General features: G+C 42.4%; 2 protein-coding genes across 9 annotated transcripts in view; one reads left to right on the forward strand and one right to left on the reverse strand.

The window, feature by feature from the left end:
- The window catches only part of Vldlr (very low density lipoprotein receptor), a 34833-nt gene extending 12428 nt beyond the window's left edge, over positions 1-22405 (reverse strand). For 2 of the 8 annotated variants that reach the window (XM_004838220.4, XM_004838219.4), the window contains exons 1-4: positions 22269-22405; positions 8861-8980; positions 2299-2421; positions 819-941 (exon numbers count right to left, since the gene is read on the reverse strand). In XM_004838220.4, coding sequence (XP_004838277.1) covers positions 819-941; positions 2299-2421; positions 8861-8980; positions 22269-22350 — 448 coding nt within the window. In that variant the 5' untranslated portion in view covers positions 22351-22405. Of the gene's footprint in view, positions 1-818; positions 942-2298; positions 2422-8860; positions 8981-20250; positions 20451-21413; positions 21470-21564; positions 21725-21835; positions 22038-22268 lie in introns of those variants that run through there. The other 6 variants (XM_021252758.2, XM_004838221.4, XM_087184018.1 and 3 more) reach the window with 5 other exon arrangements.
- Positions 22342-22639, forward strand: part of LOC110347711 (uncharacterized) — a 199110-nt gene continuing 198812 nt past the window's right edge. The window contains exon 1 of the mRNA XM_087184026.1: positions 22342-22424. The gene's annotated coding sequence lies outside the window, so the exon portion shown is untranslated. The remainder of the gene's footprint in view (positions 22425-22639) is intronic.

Genomic DNA, 22639 nt, shown 5'->3' on the forward strand with positions numbered 1-22639 from the left:
ACTAAAACTCATTGGACTAGGTGCAGTGGTATTGACCTCAAGAGATGATTTCTACATGCAAGACTGGTGTTCCAATTGCAAGGGCCCTGGTGGCCACAATCCTCAGTGTTGGAAGCTGGAGGTTTTAGAGGCCCTATATAAAGTGCGGTAGCTTGAAAGATCTCTCAAACCAATGTTTATTCAACCTAGAGACGTTTCCCAGGGCTTCACCTTTAAGATGTAACATTTTACTATGAATTTTCCAAGAACAGAAACATGAAAGAATAGGAAACAGTTTGCTTTCAGAGATAGGAAGCGTAACAGGGGACAAAGGTTGGCTAGACTTTTCTTTATGCACTTGCTAGCAACCTGTTAATACATGTTTCCCTGCCATTTGGGGATAAGAAATGCTTGTATAATACTCAAGTAATTTACTCCAATAAGTCAACCTATTTAAGATCTATGGATGTGTTTGCTGGGCCTACTTGCCTTCTAGCTTTCCTAAGTCAAAGTGAGGAAGGACCATGAATTACTGTCATAACAGAGACAAAAGCCATATAATTGCTGCTTCACTGAGCTACTGAGAAATGTAACTGCCCGGAAGGACTTACCGTCTTATTTCTATTTGCCTAAAAGAAACACTAAGAAATGGCTAATTGCCATGAGAACATCTTTCTGAGTTTTAGGGCAGTTATGAAGGACAAGCATTGAGCAGACAGTGAAGTCACTGAGAAGTGAGTCAATGTTACTGCATCTTCATGCTTAATTTAGGTTCCCTTGCCCACCCTTCTTTGAGGAAAGGGGTCTTTGGGATATGCACTCCACACTGATCTTCTTACCACAGTTTTCTTCATCTTCTCCACTGTCACAATCACTTTCACCATCACATCTCCAGGACACTGGGATACACTGAGTAGAACGGGCACCACAGCTGATTTCATTTATGCGGCATGTTCTCATATCTGTTGATGATATACAGTCTCAAAAGAGCCTCAGAAGTGATCAATGCAAAGCTGCTGCTTTTGGAAGCGTAACACCTGGAACTCCGTGGCCTGGCAAACTGGGCAGATCATCTAGCTGAAGCCTGGGCAGTTTTCCAGCTCCGTTCTTTCCAAGCCATGCCAACCAATGCCACCAGGCAGTGTATCTAAGAGCCTTGACCATGTCACTCCTTCAGGTTCCATGGTGCGCTTGGTTCAGGCTTTTGTTTTACTTGGCACAGTTAAGATGATTGGCTGGCCTGAGCCTACACCACTGTGTATATGTTGGCTATAGTGTGGGTACACCAGATACTGTCACTTCGTTCTGACTTCACTCAAGGTGGGAAGGGCTAACACCTATGAACTCTTCCATTGCCTCGGTTTCTAAAGGCCTCTTTCACAGCCTTCTCTAGATTAGTATCTTGAAAGCAGGAATAGGCCCTAATTCTTGTCTTTTCCACATTATCCTACATTAAAATTTGAGGGTGGATCTTTATAAAACCTGTCTTGAACTTATGCATCTTTAAATGGCCTGCTTTAACTCATATAATTATTCCCCTTATTTTTTACTTAGAAAATTGAAAGTTTCTGCTTGCTTTTTTTTTATAATCACATTCTGAATTTAAACTCTATTTGTTAATCCTTTATACTGCATCAGCCAACCTACACTACTTTACAATGAATTCTAAGACCTTCTTCACCTGGGCTTTCAAATGATCCAAATCTACATGATCCAAAGCCACCATCCTCTATGGTCCTCATACGCTTTTCCCTGCATATCAGCCTACAGACAGAACTACACATTTGCAAACCTAAGAACAAGCTATAAGATCCTGGTTTCAGTACCTTTGAGTTACATGTTGGTTAAAAATCACTAAATCACTCAATCATTAGTCACCTTACCTCTTCAGTAATGGCTCTTTTTTTTCCCCTACTATGAAAAGCTGTGTAGCTAAAAGCTTATACTTGGCCCATGGGGATCCTTCGCATCTTGACTTAGCTTCCAGGACTAGAATACCATCTGCTCAGAGTTGTTATTATCCAACATTTGAAATCTATGCACCTAGTCAAGGAGTTCTTCATCAAATCTACTGGATTCAGTCTTAAATACTGAATAGTGAAGCTACCCAAGAGAATGTCAGTCTTGCTAGACACGGGAGAGTATTCTTTAAAGCAAATTGATCAACTGTTAACAACTTGACTGACCTTGGAGTCAGTTAACCTAAACTTTAAGGCAGGCAAAGGAAAATGAATAACAAGTAGTAGACTAAGCATTACTTAGAACCATGAGACACAGAACAGCTCGGGAAAGATCAAGTCCAAAGCAAGTCACACTCACGGCACTGCTCTGGGCTTTCATCGGAGCCATCTTCACAGTCAGGGTCCCCATCACACTGCCATCGGTTGGGGACACACTGGCCGTTGTTGCACACGAAGTCAGACTCAGCACATGTCTTCTTTACTAGAGAAGATTATTTTCAGGGTTAAAGTTGAGGTCATTTATCCAAGATCCTTGTCATCATTATTAGGGCTAAAAATACGTTTTGGCACGACTTTCTGTGAAAATATAGCCTAGGTGATTAATACCCAACTGCTAACATCCAGGGGAAACTTTAGAAAACTCTTTTTGTCCCCAGAAAAAGGTGTTCATTTTTGATTTGAGAGACATAGAGAATACTGAAATCAAGGAAAGACAAAAGTTGTCCATTGTATCACAATACAAGGGCACCATAAGATGAACTTTCTTCCTGTTTATAGTAGTGAGATTATGTAGCACTTAAATCTCTTTATGCATTTGTCATTTACATACTTCATAAATGTCACAATAAAATATCTGAGAATAGGTAACTTATAAAGGGAAGAAGCTTATTTTGGCTCTTGGTTCTGGAGACTGGCAAGTCTAAGAACATGGCTCTGGTAACCCCTTGGCTTCTCATGAGGGTACACTTCCATGCCATGACATGGCAGAAAAACACTGGGACCTAGAGGACACATGCGGAAGAGAAGAAACACAAGGGGAAGTCTTGCTTTACACCCATCTACTCTCTCCATAAAGAAGATTAAACTTCCAAGGAGAAACGCTTTATTCCTTCTTCCTGAGCTATTCACTTCTTAAATGCCTCACGCTTGCCTCCATTACACTGGGAATCAAATTTTAACATACATTTCAGAGCACACAAATCACAGCAATAAGTCTAAGTGCCAAACATCCTATCCTATGACTGGACCATAGCACAACTGTTTTTTAGGGACTGAATGTGTGTGTCCTTCCAAAACTCATATGTTAAAATAGTACTAGGAGGAAGGATCTTCGGCAAGTGATGAGGCCATGAGTTTGGAAAACTTACAAACTGGATTAGTGCTTTTGTAAAAAGAAACAGGAAAGCTTGGTTTTTCTCTCCCTCTTTTCATGGAGCAGACTAAGTCTAAGGAAGTCTAAGGAGAAGATGGCCACTTGCACATCAGAAAAAGATCCCCCACCAAACATTAGATCTCCAGGGCTTTGACCTTGGACTTTTTAGCCTCTAGAACTGTGAGAAATACATTTTTGTTGTTTAAGCCACCTGGTCCATGGTATTTTTGTTAGAGCAGTATGAATTAAGACACTTCTATGCATTTAATGAACAGATAGGTGGTGATGCCCCAGGATTGACTATTAAGTCTATTAAGGATTGACACCCTTACTGGTGTAATAGGGCAAAGGAACTCACCTAGTTGAAAAGGGAAAAAATTTAAAGGCAAATATAACAAGAGTGTTATACTTAGAATTCAAGGGAGAGTAGATTTTAGCCCTTCTAGTCAAAGGATGTTTTAACATCAACTAGCTAAGTCACTGAAACAGCCAGTGCTAATATTCACCTAAGGCAAAGTATCAATTCGGCTCCTAATTCTTCCTAGGACAAGTCTTTTCCCCAAAGCTTAGTGTTACAATGCAATTGGTGGTTCAAAGGGATACTGCTAATTATACCAAGAAAAGAATAAAGAAAAAGCAAACTGTGAAGCTTGTGCACCCTACTCATGAAGGAGTCACAGAATATGGAAGAGTCTTGACAAAGTAGCCAGATGGGACACCCTAGGCTTATCGGTCTTAGGTTATATTCTTCTTGCCTACCCACCTATACTTTCTACTTGAATTTCCATTTCAAAAAATCCTTTATAACAATAGTTATTGCTTCCAAATCCACTAAAAGTGCACAATTTGATGAAAATTTGAAAGGGGCCACTTCAAATCAGGTGTTGAAGATAGGTAGTGGACTCAGAGTTTGCCGCATACCCCTGGGCCATTTTAGCCTTAGATATTGCAAATTGGGGAGATGGTGGTGGTAGTTAATTCATCAACCCATCTTGAGTGGTAAAAATTTTGATGATCCAAAAAGGCTTATTTGTCTCTTTGAATTATGTAGCCAAGGAAACAAGAAAGGCCATGTTAGCTCTTAGACTCACATCTATTCCTAAAGTCACCTTAAGACATAAATCCTAGTGTTAGCATATTCAGTGCTATCCAATGCCGGTTCTCCTGACTGAGGAGGAAGAGGCCAGAGAGACTGCAAGGTTAGTTGATAAAATCCAACCTGTGATATTCTTCTGAAGTTAGAAAAGGGAGAAGGAGAATGGTCTTGGTTTTAAGAAGTAGAAAGTGTCATGATGATATGAAAGCTTGGATGTGTAACATTTGAACAAAGATAAACTGGAAAAATTGGTACGGAGTTCCTTTCTCTCCATGCGGAGCATAGACTGGGAGGGTGAAAAAAGACATTTGGACCAGGCTGTCCTAGTTACTTTCCTTGTTGCTGGGACATAATAACACATTAAAAAAGGAAAAGTTTTTTGTGGCTCACAGGTTGTAGAGCTTTCAGTCCATGCATGATTGGCCAGCTCCAGATAGATGGGGCATGGTGAAAGGGCCTGGTGAAAGAAAGCTGCTTACATCCTGGCATCCAGGAAGCAGAGAAAGTCAAGAAAGAAGACAAAAAGCCATGCCCCCAGTGGCCTACCTCTTCCAACTAGACCCCACCTACCAAAGCAAGTCAGCTATAAACCACCTCCTGAAAGCTCCACCTATGATTGCATGAGGCTTTCAAGGGACATCTATACGTAAACCTAACATTCTGCCCTTGGCCCCCAAACACTTCCGGTACATCTCATTATGCAAAATGCATTTAGTTCATCTCTAAGAGTTGCCAAGATCCTAACAGATCTAGCATTGCTGAAAAGTCCAAGTCCAAAGTCTCCTCTGAGATTTCAAACAAACTTTTAGCTATGAGCTCCTATCAAAATCAAAAAGAAAGTTAAACACTGTTGACGTACAATGGCATGGAGTAACATTCCCATTCCAAAAGGGAGAGATGGGGGATAGAAACCAATGGGAACAAGACAAGGCTGAAACCCAGCAGGGCAAACATTAAATCCTACAGCTCTAGGTCCAACAATCAGGCAAGCTATGGATGTGAAATGGCTTAGATGGCCACTCCTACAGAGTTGCTGGTCATTGTAGCCCTCAGGGCTTCTCTCTTGGGCTGGCTTTGCTCAGTTTCTGTGGTTTTTCTCAGACATTTCATGTTGCTGGATTCTCCAACATTCTAGGGACTCCACTGCATTTTCAGCTTCGTTCTCACAGCTTTACACAATGCACACTGCCTGGCCTCCCAGACATTCTTCTGAAATCTGGGTGGAAACCTTCTTGACCCTACAACTCTTGCATTCTGCATGCCCATAATACCAGCACCACACGAATCATGCTAAGGTCAACCACCAGCTCCAGCAGTAGCTAGGCCCTTTTGCATCATAGCTGCAGGGGCCTCTGAGTATTTGGATGGCTGAGCATTGTGAATGGAATCTCAGGAAGCCAATTTCTTAGGCAGCCTTTCTTGAACAGTATGCCCTGGGGCTCTCTTCTCAAAGAAAAGTCTTTTGGTTTTTCTACTCTTGAGTTTGCAAAGGGTGAGGCCTTGAAGATTCCTGAAATGTCCTTAAGCTATTTTTTAAAAATTGTTCTCATCCAAAATACTTAGTTTCTTTTTAATGCTAATCTCTTCAGCAAGCAAGCTCTCCTGAACTCCATCTTTACGGGTGCTTTCTTTTTGGCAAAACTAAAAATGTTTAAAATGAGCTCTTTGCTCTTAATTTTCAGTACAAACCTGGCTAAAAGCTCCAACAGTATCTATAACAGTCCCATTGTTGGTCTGCCTTGAAATTTCCTCTGCCAGTTCAATTATTCTATTGCCTTAATCTCAGTCTCCCACAAAATCTCAGGACAGGAGCAAAATATTAGCAAATTTTCTGCCAGAGCATAACATACATGATCTTGAGTCCAATTGCCAATGTGTCTTTCTTCCCAGCTGAGACTTCCTGAGCCTGGTCTTTACTATTTTTATCAGCATTCTGGCTTCGTGAGCTCAGACCAGAATCTCCTATCAAGCTCTGCTTTATAGCATTCTAGGGTTTCTTGAGTTGGCCTCTCCAAACTTGTCCAAACTCCTTCTACAAACTGAATCAATTCTAAAAGCTATTAAACCACATGGTCAAGTACAGTCATCTGATGAACCCACTTCTCTGGTACCAAAATCTGTCTTAGTTACTTTTCTGGTTACTGAGACACGATACCCAACACCAATATATTGAAGAAAGAAAAGTTTATTTTGGATGATAGTTTGTAGAGGTTTCAGTCTATGCATAGTTGGCTGACTCCAGGCAGAAGCAGCATGGTGGAAGGGTCTGGCAGAGGAAAGTTGCTCACATTATGGCATCCAGGAAGCAGAAAGAGTTGAAGGAGGAGTCAGGAAGGGAAATATAGCCTTCTAGGCCACAGCTCCAGTGACTTACATGTTTCAACAAGATGCTGCATATTAATAGCAAGTCTGCTATAAGCCTCATAATGCAATCACCTCCCCAAAGCCCCATCTATGATCACACAGGCTTTCGGAGGGCATCTAGATACAAACCATAACACAGACTTTGAGATATGACTAGAGATTTAGAGGTGCTGCAAGGGGAAGAAAACTAGCAGTTACACATTTCAGGTGCCTCAGCTGCTGATTAACCAGCACAGCATAACTCAAAAAAAATAAAGGAGTTACTGTGGCTAAAAGAAGCACATGGCTCATGGGATCTAAGCTGAAGTTGACTAAATATGACAGTAGTTGTCATGCTTAAAAGAAAGAGCTCTGCTGAAAATTGTAAGCAAGTTTCATAAAGAAAAGGTTATACAGGGAAATCAAGAGATGCCTTTAGAAGTTTTAATCAATCATGAACTTCTTCCCTTTCATAAAGAAGCATCTCAAAATAAGCATTCTCAGTAAGGCTTCCACTTTCTTTTCCTACCTTCATATCTCAGAGGTGGTGACAAATTCTGGCCAAGGATAGATTTAATTTTCCCACTTCAAATAATCTTGATTCACTGTACTATCCATTTACATACTTCCTTCACACAAACCCTCCTACTATAAGGATAGCAGAAGGTATTTATGCAAAAATTATACTAGGAAATGTCAGTGTTTTACCCTAAGATGATCCAGACTCATTTCCACTGAGTTGGATGATAAAAGAAGACTTCTACAACATGAATGAAATAATTACTTTTTAAGAAAAATCAATGGGTTTTGCCCAATACATAATTCTGAATAGAGGGAAAACTGCTACTTACACAAAAGAAAACAGATGAGAAGAGTGAGGTTCTCCTAGTGAGATGTTTTATGAGAGAACTATATTACCTAGGTAACCCAGAAATAGCACAGGACCCAGTGTTTTCCAAGTAGATTAAAATCTTAGTGTTAAATACAAATAATAGAAATGTCTAGCACTGAAGAACTATTCCTGGTCCTGAAATTGGAGGAAAGCTGTTTCCCTGAGACTGCAGAATGGACTTTCTGTGCTCCCAAAGGAGCTACTGATCTGCTCATTGACGTAAAACCCCATGATGTATGGAGAGAGCAGGCACAGGACAAGGTTTGTCATGATGTCTACTCTAAAACATTTTAATAATGTACTCTAAAACATTTTAGAAAAAGGGATAAGATGGCAGGCAACAAAACCTTCATTTAGCTTCTATTTTTCTTCTGCATTTCTCGTTGTATAGGAAAATATATTTATACATAACATCTTTTAAAAGGTAGATGGCAACAATAGCACCTATAATCACACGCAATATTCCTTTAGGACTTGAACAACACAAAACAAAAAGTAAACTTCAGCATGAATTGGGGCACCTAAATGTGACCTTGACATCAGTTCTCAGCTGTTTGTTTGACATGAGTTTACGTAGACTGCACACATAGGCATTTCTCACAATGCTCTTTTGATAGATAGAGATCAATGGTATAATGTTATATTCCCATTCCCTGGGAGAAAGAATGTCTTCTGCCCTGCCTAATGCTTTAGAATCATCAACTATTGTGAGAATTACAGAAGAATTTTTATCTGATCTTTGTTATATGATGGCTTATAGTTTCTATATTAGAAATTAATTAACCTCTTGAAACTTTGGGGGATTTTGTTGTGTCTGTAGCCTGCTTTATTTTCTGGGATCAAGACAATTTGTGAATTAAAAAAAAAATTACTTCTAAGCAATCTTCTATTTCTGGCCCTCCCTTCCCTTTCCTTATCTTCCTATACCTCATATTTGCTGACCTAAGATAAACCAAGTCCTGTCACTTGAAAGGAGCTCCATTTTACCTCCAGCCTTCCATACTCAAGGTGATAACCCCATGTCAAACATTCAGTTATAGTCCTCTAAAAGGAGCAGTATAGATTCTTTGGACTCTGGTTCAAAGCAATTCTTTGGAATGGATTTTATTTGCAGAATTTCAATATATTTGCAAAAACTTAGGTAATATCATCACATTTCAATAAAACGCATAAGTCCAAATGAGGTGGCAATTGAAAGGATCAAACTCTTTACTTACCACAGTTTTTTTCATCACTGCCATCAACACAGTCTTCATCTCCATCACATTTCCACAGGAGAGTTATACAGCGGCCATTCGTGCACTGGAATTGGGAAGGGTCACATTTTGCTTTTCTCCCTAGAATCAAGAAGGAACATTTAGCAAATCAAGGAAAGAAGGGTGGTAAGTTAAGAGATACGAAATTACTCAGAATCCATTGATAGTGATCCTTTCAAAAGTACAGCTACTGATTCAGTGGGTTATAACATTCTAGGGGCCAGCAATGGATGGATGGGTCTTGAGGTGGTAACTGTGTGTAATGAGATGAGCTGGGCATACCCTAATGATCAACACTATGAGGCATAAGCAAGGGACTCAGTTCTGGTTAATGGGATGTAAACAGACAGGGTATATGTGACTTCTAAGAAATACAGTCAGGTGCCACATCATGACGTTTTAGTCAATATAAATTGTATAAACAACAGTGATCTCATAAGATTACAATGGAGCTTAAAAATTCCTATCACCTAGTAAACACACAGCTGAAGAAAAGGCAAAATAAAACTGAAGAAGAGAAAGAACAAGTTCAAGAAAATTCACATGGAAAGGTTTAGGAGAAACTCTTGCAGAAGTCAACAAGCTCCTTTAAAAGATTGAAAACATGGACCCCCGATGCTGAGCGGTTTTCATTCATAAAGAGCAATGTCCATGGAACTTACAAGCAAATCTATAATGAAAAATGAAACAAGCAAGCAATCTACTGTGAGCATGTTTCTGAGGAGAGTGACAGCTACTCAAGAGCCTCAGGCAAGTCTCAGGAGGCATCCACAGGAAGGCACTGTTAGCACAGGCAGTGACAGCTCCACGCATGTTCTTGCCTGTGGAGCCTTTCCAGTAGGACAAGATGTGGAGGTGGAAACCAGCAAGACTGATAATGCTGACCCTGCACAGCCTAGTGTCTTGGTTTTTTTAACAACAAAAAGTTATTAAAAATTTAAAATAGAAAAACTTATAGAATAATATAAAGAAAAAATTTTGTGCAGCTGTACATTGAGTTTTAAGGCGGTATTACACAGAGTCAGAAAGTTAAAAAGAATATAAATCAAAGAAAATTATGGTAAGGGCTGGGAACATAGCTTGGTGGTAGGGTTCCTGCTTAGCTTGTACAAGGCCCTGGGTTTACTTCCCAACACCAAAAATCAAACAAACAAAAAAGCCTCGCAGCACATTAAGGATAATTTATTAAGAAAAAAGAAAAATATCTTTTTCATAAATTTAGTGCAGGCTAAGTGTGTAGTGCTTATAAAGTCTAAAGTAGTAAGCACAGAAATGTCCTAAGCCTTTCCCATTCACTCATTGCTTACCCAAAGCCACTTCCATTCATGCTAAGTGTACCATTTTTTCTTTTGTACTGTATCCTTACTGTGCTTTTTCTATGTTTAGATATGCAAATAATTATCACTACATTGCAGATGCCTAACAGTGTTCAGTACAGTACTATGCTGTACAGGTTTGTAGGCTAGCAGTATATGCCGTATAGCCTGAGTCTGTACAGTAGGCTGGACCATCCAGGTTTGTATAGGTAAATGTCATGATATTTGGACAGCGACAAGATGGCCTAACATTGTAATTCTCAGAACATATGCCCATCATCAAATGCTGTATGGCTGTATCCTTAAAAGGACAGGGGACTCATTTTCCTTCCCTTCATCTCTTTTTCTCTTTTTTTTCTTTTCTTTTTGGTACTGGGGATCAAACTTGGGTCCTTGCGGTTGTGCAGCAGGCAGTGAAACCACTGAGCTAAATCCCCGGGCCCCTTCATCTCTTTTTGATCCCTGAAAATTGGGCATGGTAGCTGGAGTAGTGATCTTGGGCCAGTGGAGCCAGACCATGATGAAAGGAACTTAGATTTCCCAGAGACCACAGAGGCATTGCATCTGCCTCTTGTCTCATTTTCCTCATCTGTGTAGGTGACCAGTGTAACTATAAGTGTACAGCCAAGCCTAACACTTTCATGATATTTCTCTCCCACATCCATACATCATGTTCCTATCACAAGCAAAGTAAAGCAGATTTAGAAGGAAGTAAGGAGAGACTGGAAATTGTTCCTCATCTTAAAAATTGAGGGCTAATTGCAAAAACACATGCTTACAAAATAGTGCCAAGATAAAAACATCAAGAAAGTATACATAACAGACAGAAGGAGATAATTTCTAATTTAGTAATGAGAAAAAAGGAGAGTGAGCACCACAGAAATGGATTCTGTTTCTGAGCTCAGTTCTCTTTAGCTCAGATAGGCATTTAATTCAGTGTTATGAACTGAGGCTTGGAGGGCACTCAGGCATGCAATAGCTAATGTTCAGGTGTTTCTTATCATTAGCAGTTCGGTTCTTCTGGAGGTTGTGATTACTTTGAGATAAAAGGCATGGATGTAGTGACTTAAGCCAGCTTCCTGCAAATACTGGAGGAAACTAATGGAATCATATAGTGCATGCAGATTACTGGGGGAGGGAGGCTCCTAGCAGAAAGCCTTCCGATTCCCTGCCACCTCACAGCATCTGCAGCTGGGACACACTGGCATGGGAACAGAGACAAGCACAGGCTGGAACTCTTGTGCTATGTGTACAATACTCTAGTCGGTCCCCTCGTATCAACTACTCCTTGCTGTGGGGGAGAATTCTGCACTTTGTGAAATTTCCAGGCAGTTTAAAATTTGATCCAAGTAAAGATTACCATTTGAGTGTGGTTATCTTCAGGTACAGCAACAATATTGCCTTAAAAGCTGTATTTACCACTCAGCTGCTAAGAGTTTGGTTCAGCTAGAACCCAGCTACAAAGCAATATAGTTTGTTGGTATTTCCTGTCAACATTTCATAATATTTATTCATTTTACAATATTTTTGCATATTGAATATTAGGGAGTTAGACAAGGGAATAAGAGGAAGGATAGATTGCTGTCAGGAAGCATGGCCTATTTATTTTTATGCCACTAAGGCAGGCGAGAGTTACTTGGCTGTCTCCTCTCCTCACCCCATTGCCACTGTAGTCTCAGGTTGGTGTTGGCACCATACAGGCCATTTGCTAGGGTTTATCCTTACCACCACTGAGCACTGGGAATGGGAAGAGTCTACTTTGGGTACTTTATTTTAAAAAGCAGAAAAAGAACAATTTGCAGTCAGAGACTATAGGTATCAATGCACTTGAAAAGAATAGTTCAGCTGCCGTTAGAATAGTGAAAGCTGAAAAGCTCTGAAAAAGTCTGACTTTTTCAAGGGTTTTAGTTACTGAGGATTAAGTCAAAAAGAGACAGAGGGGAAAAAATATGGGAGGGGGAAAAAATGGAAACAAGGTCTTTGTGGGGGGGGAGGGGAGGGCAAGGGAAAGGGAAAGTAAGAGCCAGGGGACTCACGTAATGGTACAAGATCCCAGTGATGAATGTGGCTGTATTGTATGCCTAGGATGTACCAATAAAGTTAATTGGGGGGGGGACAAAAACCCTGACACTGAAATCTACATAGGTAGAATAGTAACCATATATTCAGACTTGGATAGAGACTTAAATGTAGATGCCAAGTCACAGCTTGTAATAGCTAAAGCTTGGAAACAGCTCAAGTACCCATCAACTGGAAACTGGATAAAAAAGATGTGATTTTTTAATAAAATGGAGTACTACTCAGCCATAAAGGATGAGACACTAGAGACATTTATAGCTAAGTGGATGGACATTGAGGTGATACTCTTAAGTGAAATAAATAGGACACACATGTGTAAATACTGAATAGTTTCTCTGGTGTGAGAAACTGAAAGTGTAAATAAGGACTAAAATGATTAAAACAAGTAATTGATAACTTGAGATAGAAAAAGGTCCAAAGGTATAGGGGTGGTGGGAGGGGAAGGGGAAAGGGAAGAAGGGAAAGGAAAAATTTTGAGACAAGAAAAAAAATGGAAATGAAATCTATGTAAGTAGGGAAGGGTGGAGGGGGTGAAGGGTGCACAGGTAATGGGGAAAAAAATAAGAACTAAGATACATCATGTACAGGTACAAGCACCCGATGATAAATGTAAATGTACTGTATACCAAAAATGTACCAATAAAACAATTAAAAAATATATAGAGATGCCAAGTGAAGACCTTCCATTTTAGGGTTAGGTACCTAGAAGACCCCCTTAAAAATGAGCTGATTTTTTGTTTCTACAGATTTTGTACATGATCGTGATGTCCTGGGCTAAAGTGTGGAGATGCAATATTCTAAGGCTGACACTTTTCCACTATCACCTTAAAGAAAATCTCTGAATTTGGCTGTAGTACATAAGCTATCAATAGTTATAAGTTTATTAAACTCCCAGCAACTTTGCCTCAAGAGTATATACCGAGTAGGCTCATAACATAGAAGCATTTTCTTAGTGTTCATTTCAATGTCCTATGATAAAAAGGAGTTTAATTTCTACCTTTTCTTATCCCAGATGTGTCCACTTCACCCAATACTCTGCCTGATTTTCATAAAACTTTTACCATCACACACACACACACACACACACACACACACACACAGGACACTCCATTAAGAAGGAGGACTAATTGGTAGTAGGCGTACAGTGTGCTCTAACATATCCCTACTTGTCTAAAAGGGGCGGGAGACAGGGGTGGGAGCAGGAAGGCAAGCTGGCTTTTTAAGAAACCCTTTAAGGACAGGCAAATAAAGACCTTAAGCTTTATGGCCATGCCTCTTAGCTTCCGAAGCACTTTGTTTCGAGACGGCTACGCGGCAGAAAGTGCTCCCTAATTCTGTTAATTCCCTGCTTCATGCAGAGCAGGAAGAGCTCAGATGCTAAATTGAATGCTGAGACCTCAGCCCCTTGACTGCAACACTGTGGGTATTTTTCCTCCAAGTTCCAGAGAGAGTCTCCCTTGCCCTCTCTGGTGCTTGACTGGGACTGGTACTGTACAAAGGTCCAGGAGAATTTAAAGCACCAAATGAGTAAAGAAGGTTTAGGTTTCCAAAGCTTTGGAGGATTATAGGATTGCAGCCCTGTAGTCTATTCCCATCCATGAAAGTTAAATCTCAAGTTTAGTACTACATTTTCATAAAGGGAGCAGGCTGAGCTTGAAATCATCAATACATAAGGTTCTTTTAATTCTATGCAAAGCTAAAGCCAGTGAAACCTCAAAATATAACCTTGGAAGTTGAAGCACTGGGCACTCTAATTCGCAGGAGCTGTCTGTTCATACAGGTGAAAAGTTGGAGGAAAATGTAACTTTTACAGGGTTTCTCAATGTCATTATGTTTCACAAGCAATGCCTGAGGGGTGAAGGGGTGAAGTCAGGGGAAAGACCATGACAGACGGGGCTCTAGATGTTTCAGCTCTTTCAGCCAGGAAGATTTTGAATACTGGAGTCTTGTGCAAGAATTTTAAACATGTTCTTTATAAAATAAAATCAAAGTATCTAGGTTTTCTTCTAGCTCTAATACTTTGAATATGGGTATGGGTCAGGTGTTTCGAAGTTACTTAGACCTATTCACTTACATGGCTATCTAAATAAAAACAAATTCCCACAAGTATCAAATAATGATTAGCTTTTACCATCACTCATCTAGATGGAAACAGACTACTCATGTCCCGGGAGCCTTGCTTACCCACATAGATAAAGCTGCTACCCAGACCTGTTGGCAGTTCACTGGCTTCAAGAGACTCAGGGTTTTTAATATACAGGTGCCAGCCTGCTGTTGTCTAGTCATCCCTTCAAGGGTTAACATGCAAGAACAATATGTAGGCTTCAGTAAAAACTGCATGGACTTTAACAGTAAATTCCAAGCCTTCAAGATGGGCTACAGATTTCCCTGTAGGGCTCTGAGTAGCATCTTGGCAGAAGCTCATCAACACAAATTCCCAGAATATAGAAGAAGTATCTCTGACCATCAGGCTCAGAGTGAACTTGAACTTTTACATAGTGGCACATCCTGCTACACTGCTGAGGCTGCCAAGGCCAAGTATTCACTTCCGTCATGCCCTTCTTTCTTGCTTGAGCGTAAGTGTTTTCATTTGCTGGGGTTTCTTCAGTCCATTTGTTCTGGCACTTTGGGGTTACCAAGGGCATTTATTTTTAGTCTAGTTCAACTGCTTGCTACTTTAATGCCAGTCATTCTATTCATAGGCTAAAACTCCATTTAGGACAAGCAGATGTCTGAGTCAGCAAAAAACTTTTCCTACAGGGAAAATGGCAAAATACTGTGACAAGGTGCGAAGGAAGAGGTTGGCTGTGGTCTGGCCTTAAATTCAGCTTCAGAAGCTTTAAGAACAAGTTTAGAGGTTACTAAAAACTGTTAAATTCTTAATTATTCTGATTCACTGAAATAAGTGAATTTTACAGTTAAACTGTCAGTTTCTCCATTTACATATGATGCACAGACTATTATGAATCTTGGATAAATAACTGAATGCTGTTTTTGTTGTTGCTGGCCGTATACTACTTTAAGACGTTGTGTCTTTTAATGTATATACTTCTCAATTCTACGTGGACAACACTATTATTCTCCTTTACAGACCAGCAAACCTGTTTAAAGAAGGGAAATATAGTAATTTGCCCCAAATCACCTTGGACAGAGATAGAATTTGAACCCAGGCACTCTAGCTCCAGATATCATGCTACTCGGCAGGCAAATAAAGTAGAGCATCCAACTCAGGATCATGTACCTCTAGAATATTCTGTTAACATGGAATTTAGGTACCCAAACTCACTTAATCCAGAATTAAGTGGCTTCACTTATTATGGAGACATTCTCATAATAGTTTTTTTTTTTTATACCTCTACTTCCCTTTCCTATTTTGGCTTTCTAAAAATATGTTAAAATTCCCTTAGCAGATCTTTTTCTAGAAAGACTATGGTCCTTGGTTATCAAGCTACAGATACTATACATAATGGAAGGGGCTGATTCATTGTCAAGGTTGTAATTCTGTATCTACTGTTAATCCCCCTAAACCTTCATGTCCATCCTCAGTGGACAGAGGAGACAGATGCTAGATTTGATGATGACAACCTGAGCGAAGCTCTTGAGCCCATTATGCAGGAAAATTCATTTAGATGCCTTAACAGTCATGCATGGTAAAGAAGTTGTTCAAAATCTATCTTCCAGCCAGACGTGGTGATGTACAGCCATAATCCCAGCCTTGCTAAGCTGAGGTGAACTCTCTTGGGTTCATGGGCTCAAGGCCAGCCTCGGCCACATAGTAAGACTCTCTCAAAAAAACAAAACAAAAGAGAACAATAAATCTATCTTCCTCTCTTTATGAGTCCTATCTTGAACGGACCCTATCTCTTACTCTAAATCAGTAACAGAAATAACCCCAGATGCCTCTCCCCTGACATTTGGCCATGTCTAATCCCTCATCTCTCACTTGATCTAAATTTAATCTCTTGTTCCTTTGCCTCCAGGCTGCCACATGCTCTACCCAAATCAAGACAGTGATCCAAGCAACTTACAATGGCCAGAAGAGCTCAGGATGGGGCAATTTCTTGCTTCCCACTGTCTCTAGGATTGAATCTAGGTTCCCTACTCATTTCCCCAGACTTTTTCCAATTGGTCACCAGCCACCACCTGGTCAGGCTACATCAGCTAACAGCTCAAAGGGGCCTCACCCATGTCCCCATGCTTCTGTCTGCCCTCCGAGTTGTTGTCTCCATTTGCCCATGTTGCTCCGGATCACTTACTACCAGGAGTGGGCTCAGATGAGGCCTCTGGAATGAGGCAGAGCCAGGTGTAGTTTGGTTGCTTTCCCACAGTTCCCTGTGCCTGTCTTATCATCATTATGCACTAAGATCTACTTATTTACCTGTTTCTACTTTTAGATACAGGAATCTCCTGAGACAGGGTCTAGAATTCATCTTTGCAACTCAGGACCTGCTGCCTGACATCCAAAGATTCTTTAGGCAGTAGTTAATAGTCACGAATGCAGATTAGCTCTCTCATTAGTTCACTGGTCTGAACTGAAGGCTTTTGTCAAAATATTCTTCCCAGCTTTTCTGAAATTGAAACTAGGTGTTTTAGCAGCTAGGTTACTGTGGAAGACCAGGTTCTGAAGGGCCCCCTTCCCTATGCATATAATATTTTCATCTCTCTTTGTGATATGTTATCATTTAAAATTAATGTACTTTAACACACTTGTCTGTGAGAATGTGTATGGTATCCTTATTTCCTCGTGAGGACAGAGATTCTGACACATGGGGGAAATTAGCAGCAGCTAACTGGCAAGAAGTTTGATGTATCGGATCCAGATGTTATTTCTGACATTTTAGTGTTCTTTGGCAACATTAGCAGCAATCCATTGTTGTTTGAATCACCTGTGCAAGATCATCTGTAGAGATGGAATAGTTTCTGGCTTTGTATATTAAAGTCTAAGTTCTAGATGATTTTAGGGAAAATTCATAAGCTGTCACCTAAACAGAACGTGGAAGCTCCAGCAATCTTCATGTGCTATCTGCTTTCATGATAAAGTCCAACACTGGAGCTACTCCAATTCAGCTTCTATCTCAGGCTGTCTTTGGATCACTGATTTCCCAGTTTGACCTCCTCTCTAGAAGAAACGCCACAAAGCGACTGTGTGGTCACATAGTTAGTGCCATATGCTTCTGCCTGGTGCCATATGGTGTGTGATAGGTGCTCAGTAGATGGACATCAAGTTGTTTTAAGGAGATGTATGAAGGAAACTGGCTTCAATTTATAATGGACTTAGTAAACCTACAGAGCAGTTAATAACTTAGAACCTAGGACGTAGTTAGTACTAGTGCAGGCAGTCTATAAAATAGGAACCATATTTACTCATAATATTTGGAAGAAATATTACATTACAACACAAAGTCATTTGCAAATGTTGTCTGTCACCAGACTTTATCATCTTCCTTGTTTGGCAAATTGCATATCCCTCCACCCTCTACCCCATCACCAACACTGTGTCTATTCATATAAAGACTACTAGCCACCAGGGCCAACCCAGATGTGCCACACTGGTCGCCAAGACCAGCCACTCTGGCCAGTTTAAGGCTTCTTCCCCTAAAGTTATCTCCTAATTACAGGGCCAGACCCCTCATATAGCATCTCTAAGACCCAAAGCAGGCAAAGGATCTAAGACATTTCTAGCAGATCTCCATGCCTATCCTCAGAACACCCAGCAGGTACTCTCTTGGTTAACTGTTAACTGAAAGTCTTAAAATAACCAGCAGGCCCAAGTTCTCCTAGGGGACTTCATGGGCTAAGTTTAAGGTATCATTTGCCATCATTGTATTTAGCTCCTATAGAGCAGTTAAATGTGTCTAACTCATTTGTATTAACAGTGTTTAGAGATTTGGGTCTTGTTTTGTTTGTGGTACTGGGGACTGAACCCAGGGCCTCACAAATGCTAGGTAAGTGATCTACCACTGAGCTATATCCCTAGCCTTTTTTATTTTGAGACAAGGTCTCACTACGTTGCCCAGACTGGCCTTGAACTCTTGGGATCTTCCTGCTTCACCTCCTGAGCAACTGGGATTATAGGAGTGTGCTGATACTCCTGGCTAGAATTTTTACTGTAAGCCAACAGCACAGTTTAAGAAAGAGAGGCTGATACACATTAACAAACATGGAGACTACAATTGAGATAGTTTTCTGCTACAAAATCAGATTTTCCTAGAAATACTCTTCTCCTAAGTCCTCAGATAAGTTATCATTCTTTAGATTCTCCCCCTTTATGGTTGGGAGAAATTTCATCCCTGAGCCACTTACTTTTCTATTCAACAAGTACATCTCACCCATAACCTCAAAAGGATTTTTGGACTGTTTGTCCTGAAAGTAGTCTGACACACTGTACCTATGCACTTTTGAGATTAATTCAAACTAGAAGGAAGTAAACCAAGCAGTTTTGAGTCTCTGAACTAACCCACTGACTTACCCCACCATGAGATGCTCTCATGAGGCAGGTATATCTGATAAACATCATTATAGACTTTATCATAATCCTGAAAGTCATGTAATTTCTTATGGGCTAGCAGGTGGAGATGGCTTTCCAGTGGAAAGTCAGTCTACAAAGTGAAATCAGTGATAATGTGAAGTAGGTAGGTAACAGCCTTATCTTGATCACTATTCCCTATACAGGGAATGATGTTATTTGCAATCCATGAGAAACAGAAAATAGTCTAGATATTTACTATAAAATTATTGATATTTCTGTGCTATGTGTCAAGCCTTACTGTTTTGGGATCAAAACTTGAAACCATATAGCCACATACTATCTGTTCCCTTGCTTTTATGGCCACGCTATATATTGCATGCTATACTTGGGGCTGCTAGTTATTTTAAGGCTTTCAATTAACAATTAAGCAAAAGAATACATGCTAGGTGCTGGGAGAATAGTATATATAGCATGGCCTCAGTTTTGTCTTAGTTTGTACCCCTCCTAGAACAGAAGGAGCTTGTAACTACATTTCACCTCTTCCAGAACTGTTAGAAAACTACTTAAGTGAAGTCAAGTACATTGTTATTCAATTTTATAAGAAGCAGAAACACTTATTGATCAGTTCTGCATTTGTTTTTTTCTGCATTTGGAGGCTGCCACTTCTGTTAGCGGTGCTTAATGTTAAACTATGCAGTTTTTTATACTAGATTCTCAATATTTGATAGCTCTACTGAAGTTGGCCTCTATACCTGCTTTAGGTAGGCTTGAGGAATGAAAGCAAAGAATCAAATGACACAGGACAAGCACCAGGGGTAAGCGCTACAAGAAGTGGGCAAGAAGGAGATTCTGGGAGTATAGCTGCTGAGAAAATGTTGCTACACATGGCAGTTTGGCTGCTGACCCTTTTTAAAGGAGCTTAGAAGGCTCGCCTTATGCTCATTCTTGGGCTTACAGATTTAAGGATTACTGCTATCATCATATTCCCTTGGCTTTACCTGGATAAACCAGGTGTCTTTTCTTTTAGCCTTTCAGTGTCCTACCTTTCGATCTGTTAGTATTTCCTGTTACATCAACCCACTCCCCACAAAAAGGGAAGTTTATTTGTATTCTTTGGCTGGTTGCTAGCTATATGAGTAGCTCGCACAAAACTTGGTTTTTCTACACTTTGACCTTAAACAGTACCACTATGGTACTCCAGATCTTAATCTGTAACTAGGTTGGAGAAAAATGTCCTAGAGCCCCTAGGGAATTTGCTGTCAGATACTGTAACTTCTCTTATTAGCCTTACTAAGTTTCTCGAGAAAGTCTTTGTGCACACCTGTCCTATCTACAGTATTTCGGACCAGGGCTGCGAGTGTTGTTGGGGGAGGGGAGGGCTGGAGAGAAGGGTAGGCAGGGAAAACCAAAGCCAGAGATTCACCCCACATGTCTTAGGACTTGGAGCTTAAGACAGGAGCCAGTCTGGGTTGGTTTAGGGTCAATACCTGCCTCAGCCAACTCCAAATGTGCTCCAGTTCAGAAGGGAATCACTCCCCTTCCTTTGACAAATTCAGGTTTGTGTGGGCTTCTCTCTTCCACTGTTCATGGCAGGCCACCTCTTTCACATGTCACAAGGTGAGTAAAAAAAGGGATCCTCACCTACCAATGAATGACAAGGGAAACATATGACTTTGACTAACTCATTTCCACAGTTTAGGTCCATTCCTCTCATTCTATAGGGAAATGTTAATCTCGAATGGAAAGCTATGACTTTTTAAATTTCAAAAACATGAAGCAAAAATGGGTTTTGGGGGGGGGGGTCACCTCCCTGGATAGTTGACAACAGTTAAGGTACATCTTAATGCTTAGAAATGTTGCAAAAAAAATGTAATGCAAGTCGTGGCAATATCCTGAGAGACTATTTAGTAAGTTAGTATTCTTTATCTCCAGGAATGATTAATATTAGCGCCTAAAAATTCTTGTAAGCAGGACTTTTCTAGGTTCTTAGGTCTTTACACACCACATTCCATTTTCTCTACACACTCTCCTTTCTCAAATAGTCCAGGCAGGAGAAAGTATCAGAGGGAAGTGACAGCCAGAGCCTGCCGGGCCTTTCACTTTCCCTCAAAGATAACCCTTCTCCAGCTGCTACTCTGTTACTAAAAGTCCGCGGAGCCACGTGACCTCGCCAAATGGGATCGGGCAGCCGACCAATCGCAGAGGGCACAGAAGCCCATCCCCGCTTCGCACCCCCAGGACGGTGGAACCAAGAACCAAGGGGCAGAGGGCATTCCGAGACTTAACAACCCCAAGTACTGCCTGACCACAGGCTACCAGACCACACTGGAAAGTTCGCTCTCACTTCAGGCGACACGTGACTGAAGGCAGCAGGGCCCTCTCAGCCACCAAGCGACAGGAGGTGGGGACTCCGGATTGCATATTAGGGCTGGGGACCCTTCTGTCCCAATTTCCTAACACCCTCCCGCAAGCCCCTTGGGGTCGCCTCGTAAGATAGCTTCAGGGGTCCGCCAAGTCTCTGAGCAGCCCCTCTTCCAGGGCTTCCCGTCGCCTGCCCAGGAAAGTTGTTCGGCCTGAGTGGGACCGCGGCTGCAGACGGGCCGGGGCTCCAGACCCCGCGGCACTTGGACTCGGCGGTCGCGGTCCTCACCTCGCCCTTGCGGACCGGTCACCGCCACACACCAGCTCGAGTGCGGCTCCTTTGATCTATTGTTTAGAATGAAGGCCAATTACAGTCATAAACGAGGAGGATTCGATTCCTCCCGAGGAAGCGTCCCCGGACCCGGGCTCAGCAAACTAACCTGATTAAGTCAGTGTCGCGCTCCCCTCCCCCGTTCGGCGACGGGGACGACCCGAGAGGTTTCCAGACGCCGCCGGGGGTGGGGAGGGGAGAAGCACGTCGGGGAGAGTCCTGTTTAAAGCCACACTTCTCCAACTGCACGCCAACAAATGACCCGGCGCCTGGGGAGTCGCAGTCCGGGGTGCTCAGGCTGCGCACTTTTGCTCCGCGGAGCCTCCCGGCTGCCGCCCACCGAACGTGCACCAGGACCCGGCGCCCTCGGAGCCGCCCACCTTCACCCCGCCGAAGTCCGCGCACCTCCCGGCCAGGCCCGGCTAGCAGCCTCCTCGCTAACACCCCGCCTGGCGGCGCAGGCAGCACCATTGTTCAGGGGCTCCGAAGCCCACATTCCCCGGCCCCTGTCAAGGGCAGGAGAAACGCGGCCAAAGAGCGGCTCCGGGGGAGGGGGTCCAAGGGAACGAAGACTAGTTCTGGCGGAGGCTTCGAAGCACCCCAAACCCCGCGATCCCCCAGCCCCGGTTCCCGTGGCCGCTGCGCTGACAGCTCATGGGCGCCACCAGGGTGGGGAGGGAAAGAAGGCGAGGAGCGCGGAGGCGCCTCCTCGGAGGGGTGGACGGGAGGAGACCCGGGCCCCGGGCCGCCCGACAGGCGCCCCCGCGCCCCGGTGGCCTCAGGCCGTCCGCGGAGGGGCGCGTCCTCACTCACCCGTCCCCGTGGCGCTGCTCTCCCGGGGCTCCCAGCTCAGCGCGAGCAGCAGCCAGAGCGCCCAGCGCGCGGACGTGCCCATGGTGCCCGCCTGGATGGTGCCGCCGCCGCACGCTCCGCACACAAGTTACCAGCCCTTCGGAAAGGAGGAAGGAGGTGGGGGCGGGGAGGGGGAGGGGCGGGGAGGGGGAAGGAGTTAGAAGGGGAATGGGAGCAGGGAAGAAGAGGGCACCCCCTCCCCTGCAACTTACAGAATCTCCTCCCCACCAGCCAGCCCCCCCCCCCACCTCCCTGGGCTGCAGCGGCGGTGCAAGCCGAGCCCGCGGGCAGAAAATAAGGCAGGCGCTGCAGAGGAGAGGAGAGGAGGGGAG

Source organism: Heterocephalus glaber, unplaced genomic scaffold (assembly GCF_053883595.1).
Source record: "Heterocephalus glaber isolate CG9 unplaced genomic scaffold, H.glaber_assembly_v1.0 deba00001481, whole genome shotgun sequence".
Taxonomy (NCBI): domain Eukaryota; kingdom Metazoa; phylum Chordata; class Mammalia; order Rodentia; family Bathyergidae; genus Heterocephalus; species Heterocephalus glaber.